This window comes from Struthio camelus, chromosome 2 (genome assembly GCF_040807025.1).
Source record: "Struthio camelus isolate bStrCam1 chromosome 2, bStrCam1.hap1, whole genome shotgun sequence".
Classification (NCBI taxonomy): domain Eukaryota; kingdom Metazoa; phylum Chordata; class Aves; order Struthioniformes; family Struthionidae; genus Struthio; species Struthio camelus.
Genome location: NC_090943.1, coordinates 6,287,955 through 6,310,386, shown reverse-complemented (window position 1 = coordinate 6,310,386; position 22,432 = coordinate 6,287,955). Strand labels below are relative to the sequence as shown.

At 48.8% G+C, this 22,432-nt stretch overlaps 1 protein-coding gene across 4 annotated transcripts; it reads right to left on the bottom strand.

The window, feature by feature from the left end:
• Positions 1–952: 952 nt before the first annotated feature.
• LOC104150767 (cryptochrome DASH-like) lies at positions 953–21,843 on the bottom strand. 4 transcript variants are annotated; one of them, XM_068934160.1, is made up of 14 exons: positions 21,693–21,843; positions 21,244–21,416; positions 19,259–19,352; positions 18,615–18,745; positions 17,598–17,746; positions 17,099–17,187; positions 15,906–15,979; positions 14,043–14,132; positions 11,864–11,943; positions 9,823–9,882; positions 8,551–8,708; positions 4,621–4,740; positions 3,214–3,390; positions 953–1,392 (listed from the first exon to the last, which is right to left on the bottom strand). In XM_068934160.1, the coding sequence occupies exons 1-14, from the start codon at positions 21,756–21,758 to the stop codon at positions 1,285–1,287; spliced, it is 1,569 nt and encodes a 522-aa protein (XP_068790261.1). In that variant the 5' UTR covers positions 21,759–21,843; the 3' UTR covers positions 953–1,284. The 4 variants fall into 4 exon arrangements, with proteins under 4 accessions (XP_068790261.1, XP_068790259.1, XP_068790260.1 ...); XM_068934158.1 differs by having other exon boundaries at positions 9,796–9,882; positions 21,693–21,837; XM_068934159.1 differs by having other exon boundaries at positions 953–1,389; positions 9,796–9,882; positions 21,693–21,837.
• Between the last annotated feature and the right edge of the window lie 589 nt (positions 21,844–22,432).

Below are 22,432 nucleotides of genomic sequence, written 5' to 3'. Positions count from 1 at the left end.
CATCAGATCCCGTTAGCCGACACGCGGTGGGACCGTCACGGGGAACGCTCAAAACCACGGTTTGTCTCACGTTGACAGAAGTGCCCGCCGTTGTGATCCACAACGTTGTGATGATCCACGTTGGTTCTTTTTCTTAATCCATGGATCCAGCCTCTAAGTTCACGTTACAAGAGATTTAAAAGAAAATTATGCTATTGTTCTTTACCAAAGAGGCCCAAAGGGATCCCTAGTGGTAATAAATGCCCTGTCCATGCCCTTTCCACTGCGAGGGGTCTGCTTCTAGGATTCAGCGGTTCAAATCTGGGCTCTCCATTTCATAGCAGTGTTCCACTACAGCACAGTCAAAGACGGATATCTCTAAATTCACAAACTCTTGCAGCAATACATTTTTCCGTAAAAAACAGAACACCTAAAATGGCTGCAGAACTGTTTCAGACTAGTTGCTGGTGCTGAGTATGGTTCTCGGCTATGTGTTGAACAATTTCCATCTTCCAGGCTAGTATCACAAACAGTCCAGGTGCTACAATGCCTCCAGAACAGTTTCCAAGCAAAACTTTCAGGTTTTCCCGAAGTACCATAGAAGACAATGCCAAAACATCCTCTGAAGTCTCACACTGTCTATGGATCTCTGTTGCATGAGTGGAAATGAGGAAGATAAAATATTCCAGTAGCAAAACTTAACTGCAGAATGGTCAGTGTCTTCAGTGCTTTACAACATGAAAAAATTGAGCGTAAGAACATTCAGTACAAATATTTCCACGTGAAAACTCTTCAAATAAACCATCTTCCCCAGTTTGTTACGAGAGGTAGAAACCTAGTTTTAATAGCTGTAAACAGCACCGCAAAGCAAAAGGCACTGGAAGAGCAGCCTCACCACCTCACAACAGAAAGACCACGCCATTTTCGTTAATAATAGTTATACAGCCCCTTTCAGCCAAAGCATTTTACAGACTTGAGAGTGATATACTATATTTGGGAATCAGACCCTCAGCACTGACGCCAGACCCTCAGCCACTTCTGGAGTGCAACCCGCTAGCTGTCTAAGAGCTCACAGCAGCAATTTAAGTGCTGAAGGGAAAACTGGGTAACATATCAAGATCAGTGCTAACACAGATCTTCCCAATATCTACGCCCAGCTGATGTTCCTGGAAACATTTATGAGGCAGGTTCCTATGTATTGTGGCCAGACTCCTTGCATAGGTGTAGCTCGAGGAGATTAACCATTATCTTGGTGTCTTCATCAGCCATTGAGCTCTTCTCCAGCAAGCACATGGACTGCCATCCTCATATATCTTTCTTGCGAGAAAAGTAAAAATCTATCCCTCTGTCCTTGTGCTGTGTTGGTGTGTGTGCAGGACCTTTCCTCCCCTTGGGATGGTGGCCTCTTCCCTGCTGCAAATGAAAGATGAATGGTGAGGTCCAATTCATCGCCCATGACGGCGAATCTGATCACAAGCAGCCTCAACAGACAGTATTAATCAGAAAAATGTTCAAGTGGTGCTTCTACCCCGCTGAGCAGCAAAAAGGAAGGGAGGTCTTATAGACGCAGTTCTAGTCTGGGACTTAGGAAAGTATGGTTTCCAGTAAGACATGGGCCTGTCATTTCAAAGGGATTTGATACTTAATTTAAGGGTGGCAGACAGGGATGGAGGTTCTTCTCCAGACCTCAGTAACCTTGGGCCAACAGTCCCTCCCCAGAGCGTTAGGATTTCACAAACACAGTGCGGCAATGAAAACCACAGAGAGCCCAAGGTGAGCTGGAAAGCTGATAAGCATGAAATTCCTGCTGGACTGAAGAGCTTTTTGGATTCAAGTTTCATCACTGCATTAAACTAGTGCCTCACCAAGGGGTTCCTTCCCCCTTAAACAAAGAGTGACAATCCAGGCTCTTCAACAGCGTGGCTGGAAGTGGACATCCTTGCTTCAGTAAAACTTTCCACTCATGTCAAAGGAATCTGGCCTGAGAACTTTGGAACTGGGCCTTGGAATTAAAACCCCACATGGAAACTCATTTCATTCTTCACTGAACATAGTATGACAACTACATCTGAGTCTCCACAAAGTAGCCTTACTTGGGAGGAAGCAGGGAGTATGCATGAGGAAAGACAAAATGCTGAAAACCCCTTGAAAAAAACAATAGTGTTGGTTCTCCCCTTCCTTCTTCCCTTCCACCTCCACCACCACTGACCCCTACCCAGACCTACAGAGCACTTTCCTTCCTTATCCATCTCCTCCAAGAAAAGCAATCCACTTAACAGATGCAAGTCTGACATGCTTGACACTTTACAGGATGCAGTTCTTAATCTGCTCTCGTTATAAAGGACCAGGACCCCAAAAGCCAAGTCCAAGGGCCTCCAGTCCCCATATTCAGTGCTCTTAGTAACTCCAGTTTGGATGCACACAAGCATGTTAAGAAGTCAGTTGTTTTTACTTCCCACCGTACACAGAGAGTGGGAACTGAGCATCATGCTGGGCTCCCGTCTGTCTGTGCGCGTAAGGTGGTAGTTAGGCCAGTGGAAGCCTTCACAGATATCCGACCCCTTGGGGTTTGGCATGGGGCTGCCAGGGTTGGTGGTGTCTGGAGGGCAGGGAAGGATGCAGTGGCAGACATGCTCTCTCTAAGCTTTGCTAGGTCTGCAGGGCCGATGGGATAAAGAAGCAGCTAAAATCTGCATCAGTCACCACAGCTGGTATATCTGGCAACATGTATATGCAGGAGGAAAAAACCTGAGTAATAAAAGCTATACACAAAACAGAAATAAAGCACAATGGGTCCATTCTATAGCTGTAAAGCCAACTAGCCTGGTACAGCTTTTGCCCATATGGCATAGAGTGGCTTTGTCAAGCCTGTCTTTTTTGACACTCCTTGGCACGTGGTACCCTCAAACCGCCCTGACATGGTCCTGGAAGGTGCTGGTTAGCCCTGGCTAAAACAGTGCCAGGGAATACACTAACAATTTAACAGTTTGGGTGACAGCAGGTCAGTACTTGGACCTGTGCCTCAGGTGTATTTAGTTTACTAGCACAGACACACCTCAATAACCCTGGCTGCACAGTCCTTGTGTAGAGCAGGACCACCCTCTTCTGTGAGGTAATGTGACTTTGATTAAACCATTTTTTCCCCTTTATATCTGAACAACATAGTCGAATTCACACAGAGCAACTGCCTGCACCCCTGCCCCTCTTCTGCCCCCAAACCTTCCCAGTACTCACAGGCTTCTGGCTGATATGTCTGCTCCACTCCGGGGCTGTCACAACTGGTAGTGGGTAGGTCTCGCCTAGAGTTATTCCCGCTTGAGAGAGAGAGGTGCTGCTCAGTACCCAAGGTGCATGGATATCTCCTCCCTTTATGCCCTGTAGTTCTGGCACCCACAGCCGGACGTAATCCCCCTGCAAACACAACCACAGCGATGGCATCCATTCAGTAGTGATCTGTACATGCTTCCCAGCAAGGGTCTTCCTTAACATGAAGGAAAGAAGCCTGATTTCTAAGTGAAGAAGCGGATGCACTACAGCTTCAGTTACCTCTGTCAAGCCTTAGCCCCTCCTGTTAAACTCCTCAACCCAGAATTAGTGCCGCCGAAACACAGAGACACTGAGGCTGGGGCTCCTCTCCCAAGCTCCCTTTGCAGGCAATGGAGAGACACAGAGCTGCTTTTTGGGTACGGTCGACCTGCGCTATTTAGGATAGGGTGAAATGAAATCACTCCCAAGAAGTTGTTTTTTCTTTCCAGTGACTGTGAAGGACACCAGGATGACTAGCTCAGCTGCACACCTGTGTACTTGAACAAGATGAAACGCCCTCAACCCTAAATGTCTCCCATAAACTCCACTGCTGTGTCCCCAGCTAGGACAAGCTTTGATTTCTTCCCATGTTCTGTCAGCTACACTGCAGGGAGGCAACACTGCCAGCTCGCCACGAAGCTAAGAACCCAGTAACCAGGTTCCAGTACACAACCCAGTACATAAACGGCAGTTAAGCACATGGAAAGCGCAATTTATCTGCTCGCACCACTTGCAGAGTCAGACAAGTCATAGGCATTAATCTAATCTCCAGCCCCTCCCTCAGTGCCAGGTGAGCTGCTCGCTCTCTCCTGTTCATCACATCTGAGTGCTTCAAGAACCTGCTCTGTACTTGAGGAAATGGTTGCATGAGATATTGATGGGATGTGGCTGTTACCCAGAAGAAATGGTGATGAAACACCAACCACACAGCCCAATGGCAAGGAAGGATTACAAAGCACCACCCTCTTTGGGGACAGCAGCAGATTGTAAACGTCAGATCTTCCTGTACAACAGTGAGACCTGCCTGACTACTGGCGAGATCAAAGAACTTTTCTTGAAACAGTATCCACACAGCAGATTGGTCTCTCTTCCATGGGACTATCACATACGAATGTAAAGAGATCCTTGCATGCTCCCTGTAAGACTCTAACACAAAACAGGGACCTGTAACTGAGATTTAGCTGTTCTGTCTAATGTAGTCACTTCCCTAGGGTTCTAAACTGCTGCCGTCACCAGACATTTCTCACATGAGCACTCTGTTGAAACCTTCAGAAAGCTTCACTCGTGTGGTGCTTTGCTGTGCTATTCACTGTAAGGCAGCCAAAAAGGACTTACATTGCCATCATAATCCAGGCCTTGTTTGATCATGTTAAACTTCCTGTTGTCCCTTGGATCGTTGCCGATACCAGCGCTGTATAACCAGTTCCCGTAATTGCTACAAACGTCGTAGTCCACCTTGAGCACACAGGAAGAAAATAGTATGAAGAGATGAGCTTGCCCTTGGTGACCCTCCTCTCCCCGTCCACCTCTTCTCTCAAAGGGAGAAGTGCTTGTATGGGAATTAATCTGTCTGCACTCTCCATGTGAGAGTGTCAAAGCACTCCCACATAGAACCATCTGCCTCTGAAGAGGACCAGGCTGCATGACCGTTTTGCACAGCTGGGAGAGCTTCCCAGACTACTTCTCTTCATGGTCCTTAAGTCAATGGGATAGGTAAAGTCCAACCAAAGTCCCTGTCTTTCTCAATTTTCTTTTCTTTTTTTTTAATCCTTCTCTTTCTGCTGGCAGAGTCATCTGGCGGACTTTAAGATATTTGACCACTATCCCTAGCTTTTGAGTGCTCATATTCAAGAATCAGTAGGCCAGTACATTTCTATAGAAAAATTCTTCCTGGCCTGTTACCCAGATACCACGGGCTAGCAAAATCATCTCTGCAGATCCTATTAGACAGATTGGAGAAAAGTCTAACTCAGATTATACAGAGTGACCATACAGAGGGTATGAAGATGCAAACAGTACCAACACAGCAGCCATTTTCCTGCTATACTCGACTTTCATCAGGCCACTAGCTTCAACTCACAGGGATTTGGCAGCGAGAGGTGCTTTACTATGGGAAACACTAGAGTTCTCTAACATCTAAACAGATAAAAGAGTCTCAGAGATGCTTGTGTAAAATGGAACAAGGTTTCTGTAACAGGGAGAGAAGAACACCGTCCACTCAGTGGTTTTCAGCTGGGCTCAGTGGCTTAAATCCAACATCAAAAGCTTTACAGTCGTAGAGCAATTTAAACCTAGCTCAGGAGGGGTGCGGCAGTGATAGCACATCGGGTGTGGGATTTCTGTGCACTCCCAGGAGAGATGTCCACATTGCAAAAGCCTGGCACAAAGAGTCTGCAGAGTCTTGCAAGACAGGTTCAGGGCTGTTCTCTGCTCCCCTCACTGCAGCCACAGCGACGCCCAGGCCACAGAGCGATACTTCCAAAATCACAGCCGCTCCTCAGAGCGGGGAGATCAGCGCACCCACATAGTAGAAGGCGCAGAGGAACAGACTGTGCCAAGTTCCCTTCCCTTTTCTTCGCAAAGCCAGCCAAGAGCTGGGCACAGGCTGATCGACAGCTAGTTGTGCTCGCTGTGTGCAGGCTTCCCTTTCTCAGCAGCACTTCCTCCAGCTAGTAAGATAAGGAAGGGAAGAGAGATGCCATCGGAGGCCCGACTGCGCGATTAACATGCAGGAAACAGTGTATGTGGGAGGTGAGGGCAAACCCAAGGGGGACTGGAAGAGGCAGGCTCATTTCCCCCCTAGCCTTGCCCCTTCCTGCAATTCTCTTCTGTTTGTTTCTCTCTCTTTCTTTGGGGACTGACCCTATGAATGAAATCAGAGCTAGACATATTCTCTGTTTTGGATGCCAGAGGGATCCAGCCTTTCCCCTGGCTTTGACAGGTTTTGGAGAGCTTGTCTTCGTCTCGCTGCCTGTCTTGTGTGGATGACAAACATCCTCTCCTTTGCAGGCATATGCAAACACTCTGTGAGCCTTCGGTGAAAGTGTCAGAGATAGAAAATGCATCATTTTCCCTGCTTGGAGCTACATGACCCCAGTTTCAGTTCTGTGCTAGCCTGTACTGTTCTATAGCTGTATCTCCTTGTCAAACTGATGCCCCCTGCGTGTCACTCTGGGTGAGCCACTGGGTTAAAGAACCAGAGCTCTTTAGCAATCAGTGTGACAAAGCTGAAAGGAAGGGATGGAAGGACACAAGGACCAGCCAGTGCCAGGCCCACCTGCAGAGAGGCAGTGAGATGCTTTCTGAAAGGTCTAATGCAAAGAGAGCCAAATCAGGCTTCCAGCAAGGCTGCTAACGTTCATGCCTGTATGAATAACAGTAACTCACTGAGCATCTTTTCTGTGTGAGACCATCCAGGTCTTTCTCACTTGGGGAGGAGGACCTTGAATCTCCTATGCCCCGCTGGGTCTGACTGTGCGGTGAGCAAAGCTCCCATCTGAGGGAGGCGAGGCTGCCTGCTGGTGAGAGCATAGCCTCAGTTCCTGATGGCCAACTCTTGATCACTGGTGGCCTTGAGTAAGAGGCCCACTTTCACAGGCATCAAGCGTTCTTTTTTGTGAAATGGAGTCACCTTTGTAACTGCTCTGAAAGATAGCTGATAGACGCCATCAAAAGCCCCATATTACAAACCATTCAAAATGGTCCTAGTGGCTCACTCTGCAGGACAGGCATGGGCAGATGCGCCTGCACATTTGTGTGTGTTCCTCAGCAGCGGTGTACCATTCTTCTGGAGGGTCACCATGTGCCACACGCAGTGCATTTAGTCTACAGGAGCTATGTCATCCATGCTGAAATGCAGCCCCTACTGGCCTTCTTCATCAGAAGCTTTACGCAAGCAGGGTATCAGCTATCTTTTACATCCCACTGAAACTGCAGAAGAAATGTACTCAGTTTAAGATTTTCCATCCTGTATTCTAGCCAGGATATGAAGGATAAGGCTACTGCTTTTCCAAAATACGTCTTCACGTGCTGCGGGCTCTAAGTCTTATCTGGAAAAGCATCACTGTGTGGAGCTACCAATACCACTTTCTGGAGGATCCTGGAGGAGTCCTGACCACACTGTGCAACTGTGCAAACCCACCACTGCTCACTGCACTAGTGTGAGTCACAGCAATGGGAGGAGCAGCCAGGTCTTACTGTGGATCTCTGCAGCCAAAGCCGTGTCGGAGCGCTGTTCCAAGGAAGCTCAAAACTGTTACATTAATGAAAGGGATCTTTTAATTGCAGGCACTGGCAAGGTGACTGGGCTTTGTATCTCCAGCCATACCAGTGAGTGGAAAATCTCCTGATTATCAACAGCCTCTTGTACCTCACAGACCAGAAAGTCAATGTGAGGCTGACACTAATATTTGGTCTTATTACATCTGTACCATTCTGGTGAAGAACTTCAGCTCCTCAGCATCAGTTTTCACAACACAGCTTGGTAATACTAAAAGAAAGAGAAGATAATGGCAACCAAGCAAACATACACAGTCCTGCCCAGGCTTCTGAACTGGGGACTGTGAGCCTGTTCAGACCCTCCTGGGAAGGAGCTGTGGAGGCCAGGGGTGGAGCAGCCCTGCTATCTAACTGAGCTTGCATGCCTGCTGATTGGCATAAGAGAAACAAGTCGAGCTGGTGCTCCAGTTGGCAAGAAGGCCTGTGACTCACCAGGGTGAAGAAGGATGCCTCCAACCAGGGTGGAGACCTCTGGAAGCTGATCCAGCCATTGTCCATACTTGCCTGTTCTTGGCTAGAAGACTTCCCTATCCAGAGCGATCAATGGAAAGATGCTGTGCCAACATGGGCTTCATGGCCAAAATGTACTCATTTTTATGTTCTATTTCTGGGCTATCCTCCTGCCCAGCCTCTGGGGTGAGCAAATCAGAGCATTGTTAAGATATTTTATGCTTTATAGTTTTCTCAAGTGCTTTATAGTTTTCTCAAGTGGCTCTAAAAGCCTACATGGGAAGAACAAAAACATCATTGCAAACTTCCTAGCTACATCTACATCTTGGCTGATGGCAACTTCACAGCAGCAAAACTCGCTTTTCTTACATTAGCTTTGGGAGGTACATAAAATGCAAGTACTATATACATGCACTTATATCATCCTGAAAAGTACTGACCACCTTCTGTATCCTTATCAGGCAGAGCTGCCCTTCTGTCTGTCGCCCAGGCTAGAGAGCACAAACGACTCCGGACGCACAATGGGTTCGCTCTTACCAGCAGGTATTCAAACCATTCTGCCCCCATTCTCCAGTCGAGACCCAGGTCCTTGGTGAGAAAGCTGGCAACGTTCTGCCGCCCTCTGTTAGACATGAAGCCCGTTGCGGCCAGCTCTCGCATGTTGGCATCGACAAAAGGAACCCCTGTTTTGCCTTCTGCAGAGACAAAAGACACAGTGCTGGGACGCGATGACATTATCGGGCAGGCACTCGTAACCAACCTGTGGTTGCGCATTTGCAGCCATCCAAGCAGGAAAGACAGTGCCAACCGGCAGCAGGAGGGAAAAAAGCATTTTCCTGGGGAGATTTCAGTAGGGTTTAGCTGGGATAGAGCCATTAAGATCCACTGGATATTAAATAGGAAATTAAATCGGAAATTAAACAAGGAGAATTTTTGGCAAGAACAAGGCATAGAAAAATCATCAGAATGGAAAACAATGATTCAGGTGGATTGCAGGGAATTTGAGCAAAATAAATATACAAACAACAGGGAGATGGACTGAGAACAGGACGAGTCTTGAGAGGTGACTAATAATAGAGAGGGAAGTAACGGACAAATCCCCAAGGGTTAGTAAATGAGGAGCAGCAAACTTTTTCTATAGTTGAGAAAAAGATTTATTGTACCTGTGTGCAAATGGATACATATGACATTAAAGCGAAGAAGGATATATAGCTGTGTATTTCAGATCCTGATACATTAATCTGTTAGTCCCTCCTAGTTTTGAGGTATTATCTTTGCTATTCTTGTGAAAACAAAGTTATAAAAGCTAAATAAAAGCAAGAATATTAAAGACCTGTGGGGCATAATGGAAGATGGGCTTTATTCTAGAGACTGTTTAACCTTCCAACCAGAACCCTTTGGAAGAACAAAACTTAGCAGGCATGGCAACCTAGTAGTGATAAAAAGCGCAAGCTGGCCCCTGTGTGACTAGGCAGAAGGGACCAACGGGCCATAAACGCTTCCACTTGAGCAGGAAAATCTAACCGCAGTGCCTCTCATAATGTGTGTAGAAGCCAGAGCTTGGCCATTTGTGATAACTATGGGCTTGCTCCTATGTGGTGCCCAGTCCCAGAAGGAAAGCTAAGCATCCTGCACTCACATTGAACTGAGGGTCTGGATTCTTGTTTGGTGAGAACAGTTTAAATGACAGTGCCTGTTCACGCTGGCAATTCCCCCTGTGTAACTCTGAGTTAGCACTCGGGTATGTGTTGGCATACAGACACAAGCAAACCGAGAGCATACCTGACCGAACCTGTAATCTCCACTGACCTTTCCAACAGTCAAAGAGCTGAAGGTCCTTCTTCCAGGGGACCTCTTTATCTTGAAGCCCTGTTGAAGAAAGAAATGAACTGCCAATGAAGACAAGTGCTGACACAGGCAGTTACAAATAAAACAAGGACGACAAAGAGGCACCTTCGTTGACACAAGACTTTAGGATGCAGCTAGCCGTCTCAGTGACATTAAAAAAAAGCCAGATTCCTTCTACAAGGATTTAGAGATCTGCTCCTCCTTCCAAGCATGGCAAAGGGGTGCCTGCACACCGAAGATGCTAAAACTCTGCTGGACTTTGACTATTTGATTTATTGGGGGGGGGGGAGGGGAGGGTTAACTCCAAAATGACTCAGACCTCACAAGTTGGAGATGCACCCTGGCCCAAGCTAGTGTTTTCTTGTTCAATTTTACTCCAAGACAATATTGATATGAAGTTCCTATCTGTATCAACTGCTGAGCCCAGAATTACCTGCCAGAAGTTCCTGGTAACACCTTGCTCTTGCAGTTGAGTAGGGGTGGGTGAGGGAAAGATTTTGTGTTTGCAGGGGCCCAACGGCAGCCTCAGTTCCTGATGGCCAACTCTTGATCACTGGTGGCCTTGAGTAAGAGGCCCACTTTCACAGGCATCAAGCGTTCTTTTTTGTGAAATGGAGTCACCTTTGTAACTGCTCTGAAAGATAGCTGATAGACGCCATCAAAAGCCCCATATTACAAACCATTCAAAATGGTCCTAGTGGCTCACTCTGCAGGACAGGCATGGGCAGATGCGCCTGCACATTTGTGTGTGTTCCTCAGCAGCGGTGTACCATTCTTCTGGAGGGTCACCATGTGCCACACGCAGTGCATTTAGTCTACAGGAGCTATGTCATCCATGCTGAAATGCAGCCCCTACTGGCCTTCTTCATCAGAAGCTTTACGCAAGCAGGGTATCAGCTATCTTTTACATCCCACTGAAACTGCAGAAGAAATGTACTCAGTTTAAGATTTTCCATCCTGTATTCTAGCCAGGATATGAAGGATAAGGCTACTGCTTTTCCAAAATACGTCTTCACGTGCTGCGGGCTCTAAGTCTTATCTGGAAATTACACCTCTCTGTACAGCTGCAGGGAAAGAGCAGGGATGACTCAGGTTTGGCTCTAAGGGCCTAAGTTTAGGCTGACTCTAGGCATCCAGGGCCCCGTGAGATGCCCTATGGCATCTAAGACAGTCACATGGGCCTGACAGATGTGACACAGGCCCTGAGAGAGACTTGTATCCCTCTGGAGCAACAGCTGGCTGCCAGGAAGAATGCTAAATGCTTAGGTGTGAGCAGCTAAATCACATGGAGAGCAGCTAACTCAACACGGCTGTAAGGCTTCCTGACTATATACGGGCTGGATAACCATTGCTCTATTGGGAGTTCAGACTCCCATTTCGGTTGTAGATACCAGCATTTAGGTGACTGGGTCTCGTGCTGAATCCCACTCTGATTCCTAAGTAGCACAAAGCAGAAAAGACAGCCAGTGTCTTGGGATTCACACTGCTGGGTCAGTTCGTGCTCTGCCCAAACTTTTTGGTGAATTTTGGCAAGTCCCGAAGCCTGAGTCTCTCCAAAGGCTCCAGAGTGTCTCCGCAAACAGCGTCTTTATTCTTATCGTGCTGCCATTTCCCACTGACGTGTTAAAAACATTCCCTTTGTCTAATCAGTTTTGGGGGCGAAACGCTCTCAGTGTCTACACATCACCCAGCATCACGGTGTTCAGGCACTTCTCTGCTAATCAGAAGTTCACTAAATGAAGGACAACAGCTGTTGCCACTGGGTAGTGCCCAGTATCATTAAAATGGCAACACTGGTGAGTATTCAAATAAACTCACCATAAGGGGACTTGATAACATAATGCAAACTCCCCTCTTGCTCCAACCCTGGTAACATCCTAAGGTAGTGATGCAAGTGCTAGAAGAAGAGCGTTTGTACAACGCAATGCTCACAGACTCTTCTCTTCCTTTCCCTGTTGTATGATTGCCCCTTTCCCCTGCAAACAGAGTGATCCATACACACCTCTCAGTGAGAAAATCCTTCTGCCATACTTCAGGGCCACAAATCGGAAGTAATCCCGCCACAGCAGTTCAAATAGGACCCTAAAACACAGAGCCAAGTCTTTATCTATCTTCACTGTGGACCAGAAAATTACTGAATTAGGATTTTGTCTCTATAGCGCCCTTCGTTAACAGCACCGTGAGGTTTATTTACAATGAGCAGCTTCGCCTACCTTGCCCTGCTACCGATTCTTGCCCCAAACCTATTAATCTAGCTTGCACTTAGACGATTGTGGTGAAAAGCACACTTTATGTGGATCACTTGGGAGGCCTTTCTTAGCTCTAGTGCAAGAGCAGAATTTCAGGAAAACGGTTTCTGATTCATCCCTCCTGGCATATAATTCTGCAAAGAGCAGGATGGGGGCCTGATTCAGCTTTGTATTTCCGCATGGGCAAGCATGTCAGCACACTCCTAAGAGCTCTGCAGGGATTTAAGCAATAAAGGGACTTAAAGGCACTTTTCGGAACTGGGCTTACAGCGGCCTTCCTCATGAGATCAGGTGCTAGGCCTGCAGAAAATAGGCAGATATATAAAAACAATTTATATAAACAAGAATTTTTATAAAAGTCATGGCATCTCAGCCTCTGAGAGCTGCTTCAGCAATTTGGGATATTGGGAATATGCTGCTCAGCTCATGTTTCAGCTCTGGAAATCCTGACTATAAAACAAACTGTCCCAAATGCTGAAAACCACAGTCCTGAGACAGAGATTCAATCAGCCCCTCGTGAGCAGCCACCAAAGACCTGGGCTTCACTGTGTTGTCTGTACGTTGACAGGAGTGCCTGCGGTCTTAACAGGTTCTTTTTAATAATCATTTATCACTTTAAAATGCTCAGATCACCATGGAGCCCAGGCTGCAGACAGGCTAGCTGGATGTTAGATGGAAAAAAAATAGTATGTTCATTTCTTGAAATCTTTCCTCTTTTAATTCTCTTTGAAGAAAAAGAAAGTACACACACAAACAGGTCAATATTTTGTCTGTTATTTGGATTTCAATGAAACTGAGTATTTTGGCCACAACCGTTGCCAATGTTCTGCCTGTTCTTCCCCAGCCTTTGTGCTGTTTAACATGATGCAAATGTTACAAAGCAATATGAAAACACAGTTTTACAATTTGCACAGACTTTCTGTTCTGTTTTTTTCCATGGAGGTCTAGTATTAGTCCAGGCTCTAATGTGAACCTGCTTCTCCATAATAGCTCCGTGCTGAAGTACAAGTGATCTCTTGGGGGTTTCAGCCACACTGCCAGATAAGTGTGCATCTGAGCATATCCTCAACACCCAATTCACTGCCATCTCCGTAGCCTGCACTAACAGGCTGCCCCAACCTCTCTTCCCCTAACTGCTACAAGAGCTGATTCTTAGCTCAGTGCTTTAGCTAGGTCCACGCTTTAATTCGCTGTGTCTGTGTGGATCAGGAGCATACGAGCAAGCTACAGGCCAGCCCCGAGACAGATACACTGACCTCAACTGTCCCTCCCTCAGCAGTGCAGGCTCCTTCAGCACAACCCACAGGCTGGTGAGCAGCCAGCAGTGGGGTAAGGAAGTGCACGGGAAGGCTGGATGCATTAAGCCCACTTCTAAGTCTGCTCTTCCCCTTGCTATGGAGCTGTGATCATGGCCAGGCAGCTGAATAAGTGCAGGGCTGTTTGCAGGACTGTGGCCAGAGGTCCTGCGGTGCTTCTGACACTGTGCGATTTGCACAAGTTGCACAGTCATTGAGATGCTAAATATTGGGTGAAACTCTGCTCATATCATCGTGATGAGAAATCTTTTAACTTTTATTTTCAAGTCATTTTTCCCCCTTCTAATCTAGCTCCTTATAACAATTCAGAGAGGGATGGTGCTGATTTACAGAGATCATTTTTAAAAATTATGAACTACGATTTCCCAGCAATAATAATGACAACTAGCACTAATAATCTTGACTTATAAAGTACCTAAAGCCTCTGGATGCCAAAGGCAGATTAATAAATCCATACTGAAACAGAAGGGCAACGCAACGCAGAGGAACAAGGCAGCAGGCACAGGAAAACCAAACATTAATTAAGGAGAAAATTAACAAATCACTCTATCCTGTGCATGAGAAGCCAGTTTGCTTTTCAGAGAAAACAAGCCACAGATATCATGCAGGGTCATACCAATATGTGCTCTGATTGGCCGTTCTGTCTTTTTCATACTTCCGGATCTGCTCATATATGTATCGAGGTGAAATACAGCCTAATGCCAGCCTGAAAGCAGAAGGAAGATGGCTGAAATGCAAGAAGGGACTGACAGCTGGACACCTGCAGAGAGGGAGTGGAGGGGCAGTTTTGTGCTTAGAGTTGCGGTCTGAAAACCTTAGCTCAGTCTGCTGTTCTCCACTGACTTCCCGAACAACTTTTGTCAAGTCATATGACATTTTTGCAACTCCAAGTGAAAATAAAAATTACAATCTTTCCTTCCTGTTTTAGATGACTATTATGGTAGACACCAAGCTACCAAGACAGATCATTTTACAGAAGTTTGACAACTTTCGCCTAAAAGACTTTCTCCTATCAGCCAGGGACTTGGTGTATCAATGACAAACCCAGAAACGGATCCCAAACATCAACTTCTCCCTTGTCTGCTTTAGCTGTTGAACAGCCTTCCTTCTGCTACAAACCTGTTTATCATGTCTACAGCTCCTATTGCTGCAGTATCTGAGCGTCTCATCTGAGCAACCATAACTCACAGAAGGCCAAGGACTTGCTGAAAATCTCAGACAGGCTAGGAAAAGCAGGGAACTGAACCCAACCCTAGCATTTCAACCCACGGGGCTCCTTCCACTCGTTCCAGATCACTGCTATGCAAGACGGGCGAGAGCTTGTACATTCTAACCTTTTGCAAAGGGAGATCCAAGAAACAACGTTTACTTTGATTTTCCTAGCAATGTATTTTAAAGCCACTTCTCACTAAAGCTCACAGAAACATTCTGAACGTTCTGATGAATTATGGAAAACAGGAAGGAAGGGTCTGAAAAGCTTTTCCTTAATTGTTGACCAGCTCTAACATTTAGAAATGGCCAGTATGAGATGTGAATGACTGGTTGCAACCTGAAAAGGTCTGATTTTGATTCTCTGACAGAAGAACACTTTGGGGCAGACACATCAGGACTGTTGGCTCCGGGTAAATAAATCACCAGCTCACAAAAGCAGGAGTGGAAGCTACCACAGAAAAAGAACTTCCTGTAGTGCCAGTGGTCCTGGGACCCCACAGTGCCACCAGGGGGAGCCATCCACTGCAGCCATTGAAACACAGGCTGCTTGAAAATAAGAAGCCCTGACCAGTAAACAGCCCCAGAAAAAATTGTTTCACACTGCAATTCTGTCAGGGAAATGCTCCAGATGTTCTCAGCATTAGGCTAAACTGAGTTCTCCTGCAGCAGGTTCAGCCTGGAATTAACCCTGTCCCTTCCAGCACTGGAGACTAAAACCCGTAATCAGAAGTCACGATACTTACACAAGCGAGAGCTCCTTTTGCAATAGCAACAATCAGAAGTGACCCTTCGTTGCCACAGAAAAACAGAATAGCAGTGAGGCAAGGTGACTTGCCCCAAAACATTCGGCAAATCAGGACTGGATTTAGTTCTGCTGCAGCCCAGTCAACATGCTGCTTGTGAAGCTGCTCTTCTTCCCTGCCTGCTCTGAACCACTCTTGATACACAAAGCAGCGCAAAGTCAAAGACAAGTTGCATGTCTCTGCAGTGCCCTGTCCACATGCCCACTCACAGCGCACGGGGTGCTTGGCTGTGGCACTGCTACACTTTAGAAATTCCTAGTTGGAAGACCGTTCCCAGGGAACTGCTGGCTGGGAGCACAATAAAGAGCAGCTCTGAGATTGCTCCACCCTAAACAAAAAGCTCAGGACAAGGGGATGAGACCTAGACCCCTATCTATACCATATGAGTGTCCAGCCGAGAGGTAACATTAATCTGGGAGCGGGGGAGAGAGGGAACCTAAAGTCTCACAACAAAAGATTTTTACCATGGTGCAAATTTGGTTGAATAATCCATTCCTATGAGTCCGTTCCTTGTCTCCTTGTAAGAGGCAACCAGGTTCTGTGCAAGCAACAAGAACAAAAGATGTTAATAGCAAACATGCAACGTGGAGAACACACTTTCTCTCATGCTCTCAGCGGAGCCAGAGCAATTTGGCAGACACCGGCTCCCTCTCATGGCCGCCTGCAAGGATTACAGGGCTGCCGAACTATTGCCTCCAACACACTGGAATTAATCAGGCCACCAGTTTTCCCTTTAGCTCCGGGATGTGTGTCAGAAGCCATGCTTTCCTCTTCAGCCTGTGGCACATTGCTTTCTACAAGCGCCATGCAACTGGCGCCATGCATGCTGCTCCCTGCCTGCACAGATCTCACTCTGGATCAATAATCCACTCAGAGGCACCACATGCAGCCGGGTTGGGACTGGCGGCTAGGTCCACCACAGTGTCCTGCAGCACCCAACATTCATCTGCAGGAATCCTGACCACTGTTATGTCTGGGCCACCCCCGCTCACAGACTGGTGCAGATTTTCCATTTTCTGGACATTCCACTGCCAATGCAAAGGACATTAAAGGGAAGCCTGATCTCTCCCTGATCCCCTTGACTGCACGGGTTACAACTGCTAACGGGCTTTCTAGATCATCAGGTGCTGATAACATTTGCCTCACAAAAAGGGAACAGGTTTTCCAGCACTGACTGTATTAATGCTTGGCCAGGATTAGGAACTATATACGCTCCCTGAAGGCATGGTAATGGAGGCACCGGGGGAGCAGCTTGGGTCAGTTGTTCCTCACCTCAGTCACAATTGCAGCCCTTCAGGCCACTTCTCACTCCTCCAAAGAGGAGGAACTAAACTGCTGCTGACCTGGGGAGGGAGAGTAGAAAGGGCAAATCAAGGTAAAGGAGCCAAAAGATGGTATCGATTCCCAAAAGCTGGTGGAAAAAAAAGTCTTAAGACTGTCAACCACTAAATTAGGTTCCCAGTAACTTAGATTACAATCCCAGGGCCTGGGTGACTTCTTTTTGACTCAGTTTCTCTCTCTGAAAAACTGATATAATGCTAATTCTCTCCTTCGTAAAGTGCTATACAGGAGCTAAGGAAATATTAGTAGGAAATGAAATTGCAGCCTCACCCACTTGCACAGCCAAGGATGCAGACAAGGAAATGTAAAGAGTTACCGTGTCCCAGAAATAATACTGTAGCCTTATTAAAGCCTGGGTCTCTCCTCCACTGCAGGGGAAGGCTGTTCGTGGATCAGTTATGAAATCTGCCATAAAAAATAACCATCAGCTTGTTATCAAGAAAAATTAGTCCCGAGAAGCAGCTCAGAGGCAGGGAGCATAAAAACTAGGGGAGTTCATCATTAGGGCTATCTGCTTGGGGGAAATAAATGATTGTGCTCAGTGATCCCTGGAAACAAGAAGGGCCACATCAAACACATTCAAAAATGCTGATTAAAAGGATATTTTCCACTCAGCTACAGGGCTTGCCACCCCAGCTTCTCCATGAAAGGAGTTTACCTTCAGCCTGTCATTCGTCTGATTTGATGAACAAGTGAACAGAGGCTGAGTTACAGTTTAAAGGGCCACCACTGCCCTGGGAGGCCTCTGATTCTCAGTAAGAGACATCTCTAAGTAGAAATTTCATGGGGGCAGCTGTCAAATTAAGTTTTCTTACCCTTCTGTCCCAAATCCTCCATCGTAGGGATACATCCTTCTTCCATCCCTGGAGGCAGAGGCTTTAGCTGATCTGCCATGTGTAGCGTTGGTCGTACCTTCGCCTCGGTTTCCACGGCTTTTCGAAATTGGGTGTAGACATCCGGCAATCTGCACAGATTACAATGCTGGGGATGGCTACCCTGGCCCCTCCACACAGCACCAGTTAGCTTCTGCTGACGGAGGATGAGCATTTCAGACTGCGCTCTCCTGAGGGCGGTGTACATGTTTGTACATCAGCTGACACAAAAGAGGTAGATTCCCTTGGGAATAGCAGCAATCAGAAATTCAGCCCTTCACCCAGGTTTTGTCTGCTTCTGATCAAAATGGTGTCTTTTCAATAAGGGGGATTTATGGAGTGTCCTGATGGGACAATCCACGAGGGCAAGGTTTATCTCACCTAACTTTAGATTGCCCACAGGGTTGACCTCAATATACAAGTATGCAACCTCAGGCTTCAATGGAGAGAAATAGACATTTTTATGGCCTGATTCCTCTGCCCTATTTTATAGAACTTCTATAGGATAACACGAATCACTCAGCTCCACCAACTAGATCTCTAATGATTGTTGCGGGAGCCAAGGTGAAGAGCCCACATGCAAAGGTCTACTCTCATAAGCACCTGCATTTAGCCAGATGGGGTGATGGAGCTATCCAGTCCAATGCCACAGGGTCTCTGGGCACTGCAGACTGAGTATCCAAACTGTGGTGGGGGAAGGAGAAAGAGAAATCAGCCCCTCAATCGATGATCAGTCAAGTCGCTCATCTTGACACATACTGTTGAGTAAATGCTACTGGTAGAGAGGGATGAACATGCCCCTTCCCCTTGCTGTATATGACAGCACTGCTCCATAAATGTAGATGGACAAATGGGTCCTCTCCCAGCAGAACTGGATAGCTAGATCCGTCCTGAGTGGTTCAGTGGAGTAAGCAATAAATGAAACAGAAGAGGAGTGAAGGACATCACGGAGCATCCCACCTGGCAACAGGCCTGAAGGGAAGGTCATCCCGGTGATACAGAGTGGATCCCCAGAACGTCTGGATCTTCACTCCATGCTGACTACACACCTGGCACAGCCCTTTCTCGACATCCAACTCCTCCTTTGTAGCCTAGAAAGAACAACATGCAGCGAGACCATGGCTACACGACCTCAGCTCCCTCACGCACACAGACTCTGGTCCTCCCCTCCTCCCTCATCTCCACATTTAGCTTCACCAACTCAGAGGAAGTTGCATGCAAACAATTGCTGGGTACTCTCTTTCTGCCAAATCAAGTGAACAGAGGCTGAGTTACAGTTTAAAGGGCCACCACTGCCTTGGGAGGCCTCTGATTCTCTGTAAGAGACATCTCTTAGGTAGAAATTTCATGGGGGAAGCTGTCAAATTAAGTTTTCTTACCCTTCTGTCCCAAATTCTCCATCGTTGGGATCACAAACGCTGCTGCCATCCAGCAAGAACTGACATCTACACTCCCCCCTCCCAGGAACTGGCCAGTTCCCCTACAGTTAACAATGCCACGCTCAAGGAAGGCTCTGAACGTACAAAACGAGCATCGCCAATTGGTTGTGGAAGAAACCTCACAAATTCTATCTTTAAGCAACGTCACTCAAAACTTTCCTTTACCTCTTCATGGAAAGCCACAGCACTCACAGAGCCCAGCTGAGTAATTAGATCATGGACCACATCTTCCGGCTTCCCTTTCCTCACCACTAGCGTACTGCAGACACAAAAGATTGGCCTGAATTAGGTTTGATACTATTGTTATTTATTTGTACAGAAGCCCCTTGTACAGAAGCCCTGGCCCAGACACCCATGTACTAGGTTCCCTACAGAGCACAGACAGCATGTGGAAGCAGACAGACAGGATCTGACTGCTTCTATTACTTATTCCTTACCTTTGTCCAATTCGTTCATTTTTTTGCATCTAGCTCGCGTTTTTTAGGATGCACTGAACAGAGTTTCTAAGCCACTGGGGCACTTTGCACTGAGTACATTTCAAACCCTCCAGGAGCCTTACAATGGGTGATTGGGCAGCAAAGCTGGGCTGCTACCTAAGAGTTAAAGTTAGATCTGTTCAGCCTCACATACTGAGGCTGAGATTCAAGAGCTCATTACTGTCTCAATCCCGTGAACAGGTAGTGGTGCCTTGTGGGCAGATCCCCCTCCGCTTCCATGTGGGAGTATTCAGGGGGATTCTTTCTTCATGATTAGCAACAGAGTCACAACTTGTCTGCCCTTTACAACCCCAGAGACTGCCCAGCTGTATACTCAAGGGCCCAGACTAAAAGAGAGGCCACAGTGAGAAAGCTGGTCAGAGCTGGTTGCATGGAGTCCTGTGAGGAGCCTGACACCAGACTCTATCCCCTTCTCTGCCACACAAACTATGGTGCAATCCAACAGAGATCTGTCCTGAAGGAGTTGCAGGAGAGGTTAATAAAATGTCAGGACAATTTAAACCATGACTGAAAGGTTTCTTCAAAGACAGGGTGGGTCTGAGGAGGGCAGGACCGAGGGGTGCTGTGTGGGCAGCTGTTCCCCTTACTTCCCATAGGAAAGCAGAGATCAAACTGCCTATAAGGAGCACCACAGTGGAGGAGATTTCTTTCTGCTGTTACTATCACTGCAATGAGATTACACTTCACGGCCATGAAGGTGGAGCATAGGTCTTAGCGTGGCTCTTCAGCACCACACGTCTCTCTCACTGGGAAGACCAATCTCTTATCAGTGGCTTTATCATTAACCATGCCACTAATTAATTGGAGCATTAAAGCAGCTCCAATTCTGTTCACCGGAGGGTGAAGGTGTAGATACGCACTGCTCAGTTGCTTCACCCAGTCTCCCATAGCACTCGCCATCTACACAACCCACACTGCACTGCACATCCAGAGCCATTTCTCTTGTTTCTACTACCACTGTTGTGCTGCCCTGCCTGAAGACAGGCTGGCTGATGCATCTTCTGCTAAGCAAAGCCAAATGTTATCTGGTAATGGGATTCCTTAACATGTAGACTTTCAGGCCTTGGTCTACCCAGTTGCGGCTCCTGAAGTCTTCCAGGGCATAACGAAAGGGGAATCCCTGAAGATCTCCTTCCTGCAGTGTAGCCTATCAAAGGGTATACGTTTAGTGGGACAGATGAACAAACTTAACTCTCTAGTCTCATACGCCAGGGTCCATGCTGGCCTGCCTCCGCATCACATCAACTCCTAGGGAAACCCTGCTAGGGATACGGAAGGAAGGACGCCACACAGGTTAGCGTAGCTGCCGAGGACTTGAAAAACTGCAGTCCATGTCGCCGTTTTGCAGGACTCTGGGCAAAAAACTCAACGCGGAAACCCATCTGTGGCGTCTGAGTCAAGAAAGCAAACCCGTGAGCGGCAAGCGGCCCTCTGCTCCCCTGTGGATGCCACAGATCACCTGAAGACCCGGCCAGCGAGAGACCAGCGTGCGACGGCGTGCGTCCGACACAAGGGCCGTTGCTCTCTGGGACGGACGGGCCACCGTCAGAGCCCGGAGTATCTGACGGGATTGACCTCGAGCGTAGACGCGTGTTGAAAAACACACGGCAAATAAAACCGGACACGTTATTCGTGGGCCACTTTCTCGACTACCTTCCTTTTTTCTTCAGGGTTTCCCTCAGATCTCTCACGCTTTCCAGCAGGAACCGGAGCCGCCGCGGCCCCGTCTTGGGGAAGCGGTAGCAGTGGGTGCCCAGGTAGTGCCGGGGATCAAAGCAGTAGAGGGGGACGACGTAGTCGGCGTTGCTCTGAGCCCAGTGCAGCACCTGGAAACACAGAGAGGGCCGTGACACTATTTGGGGGGCACTTTTTTTTTCCCCCCGGGAGGGAGGGCAGGGCAGGGCCGGCGGCAGAGCTTCTCCGCAGCCCACCTGGGAGCGGGGCCGAGGCCGGGGTATTGCTGGAGAAAGGAAAGACGGAGGGCGGCGGGGCAGGGGGATGGTTGCTGCCTCCCGGTTGCATAAGGCGCCGGGGCGGCGCCGGCAGCCGGGCTGGGCTGGGGGCCGCGGCCGCCCCTTGGCCCGCCGCGGCCGGGCCCCTACCTCGTTGTCGTGGCAGCGCAGGTCGCTGCGCAGCAGGCACAGCGCCGTCCTGGCCGCCGCCGACATGGTGCCGCGGCCGCCGCCACCGCCGCCGCCTCGCACCGGCCCCGCTCCCGCTCCCGTTCCTGCCTCCGCCGACCCGCCCGGCTCCTCCCTCAGCCCGGCCCGGCGCCCTCAGCCCGCCCGGCTCCTCCCTCAGCCCGGCCCGCTCCCGCCTCACCCGCCCTGGCTCGTCCTCCTCAGTCCTGCCCTGTCCCCTCAGACCTGTCAGGTTGCCCTCAGCCCTCCCCAATCCTCACAGCCGTCCCCGGCCCCCCTCAGCCTTCCCCGGCCCCCCTCAGCCTTCCCCGGACCCCTCCGCCCTCCCTGGTCCCCCTCAGCCCTCCTCGGCCCCCCTCAGCCCTCCCCGGTCCCCTCAGCCCTCCCCGGCCCCCCTCAGCCTTCCCCGGCCCCCCTCCGCCCTCCCCGGCTCCCTCAGCCCTCCCCGGCCCCCCTCAGCCCTCCCCGCTCCCCTCAGCCCTCCCCGGCCCCCCTCAGCCCTCCCCGGCTTCCTCAGCCCGCCCCGGCCCCCCTCAGCCCGCCCCGGCCCCCCTCAGCCTTCCCCGGCCCCCCTCAGCCCTGCCCGCTCCCCCCTCAGCCCTCCCTGGCCCCCCTCAGCCCTCCCCGGCCCCCCTCAGCCCTCCCCGCTCCCCAGTCCTCCTCAGCCCTCCCCGGCCCCCCTCAGCCCTCCCCGGTCCCCT

Bases quoted from the DNA above. Each gene is read 5' to 3' on its own strand.
- LOC104150767 (XM_068934158.1), bottom strand. From the start codon at position 21,758: ATGTCGGCGGCGGCCAGGACGGCGCTGTGCCTGCTGCGCAGCGACCTG. The intron at 14,133-15,905 runs GTAAAAATCTTT...TTCTGCTTTCAG, and splicing joins TCAACCAAATTTGCACCATG to GCTGGCATTAGGCTGTATTT. The intron at 11,944-14,042 runs GTATGACCCTGC...TCTGTGTTTTAG, and splicing joins GCCAATCAGAGCACATATTG to GGTCCTATTTGAACTGCTGT.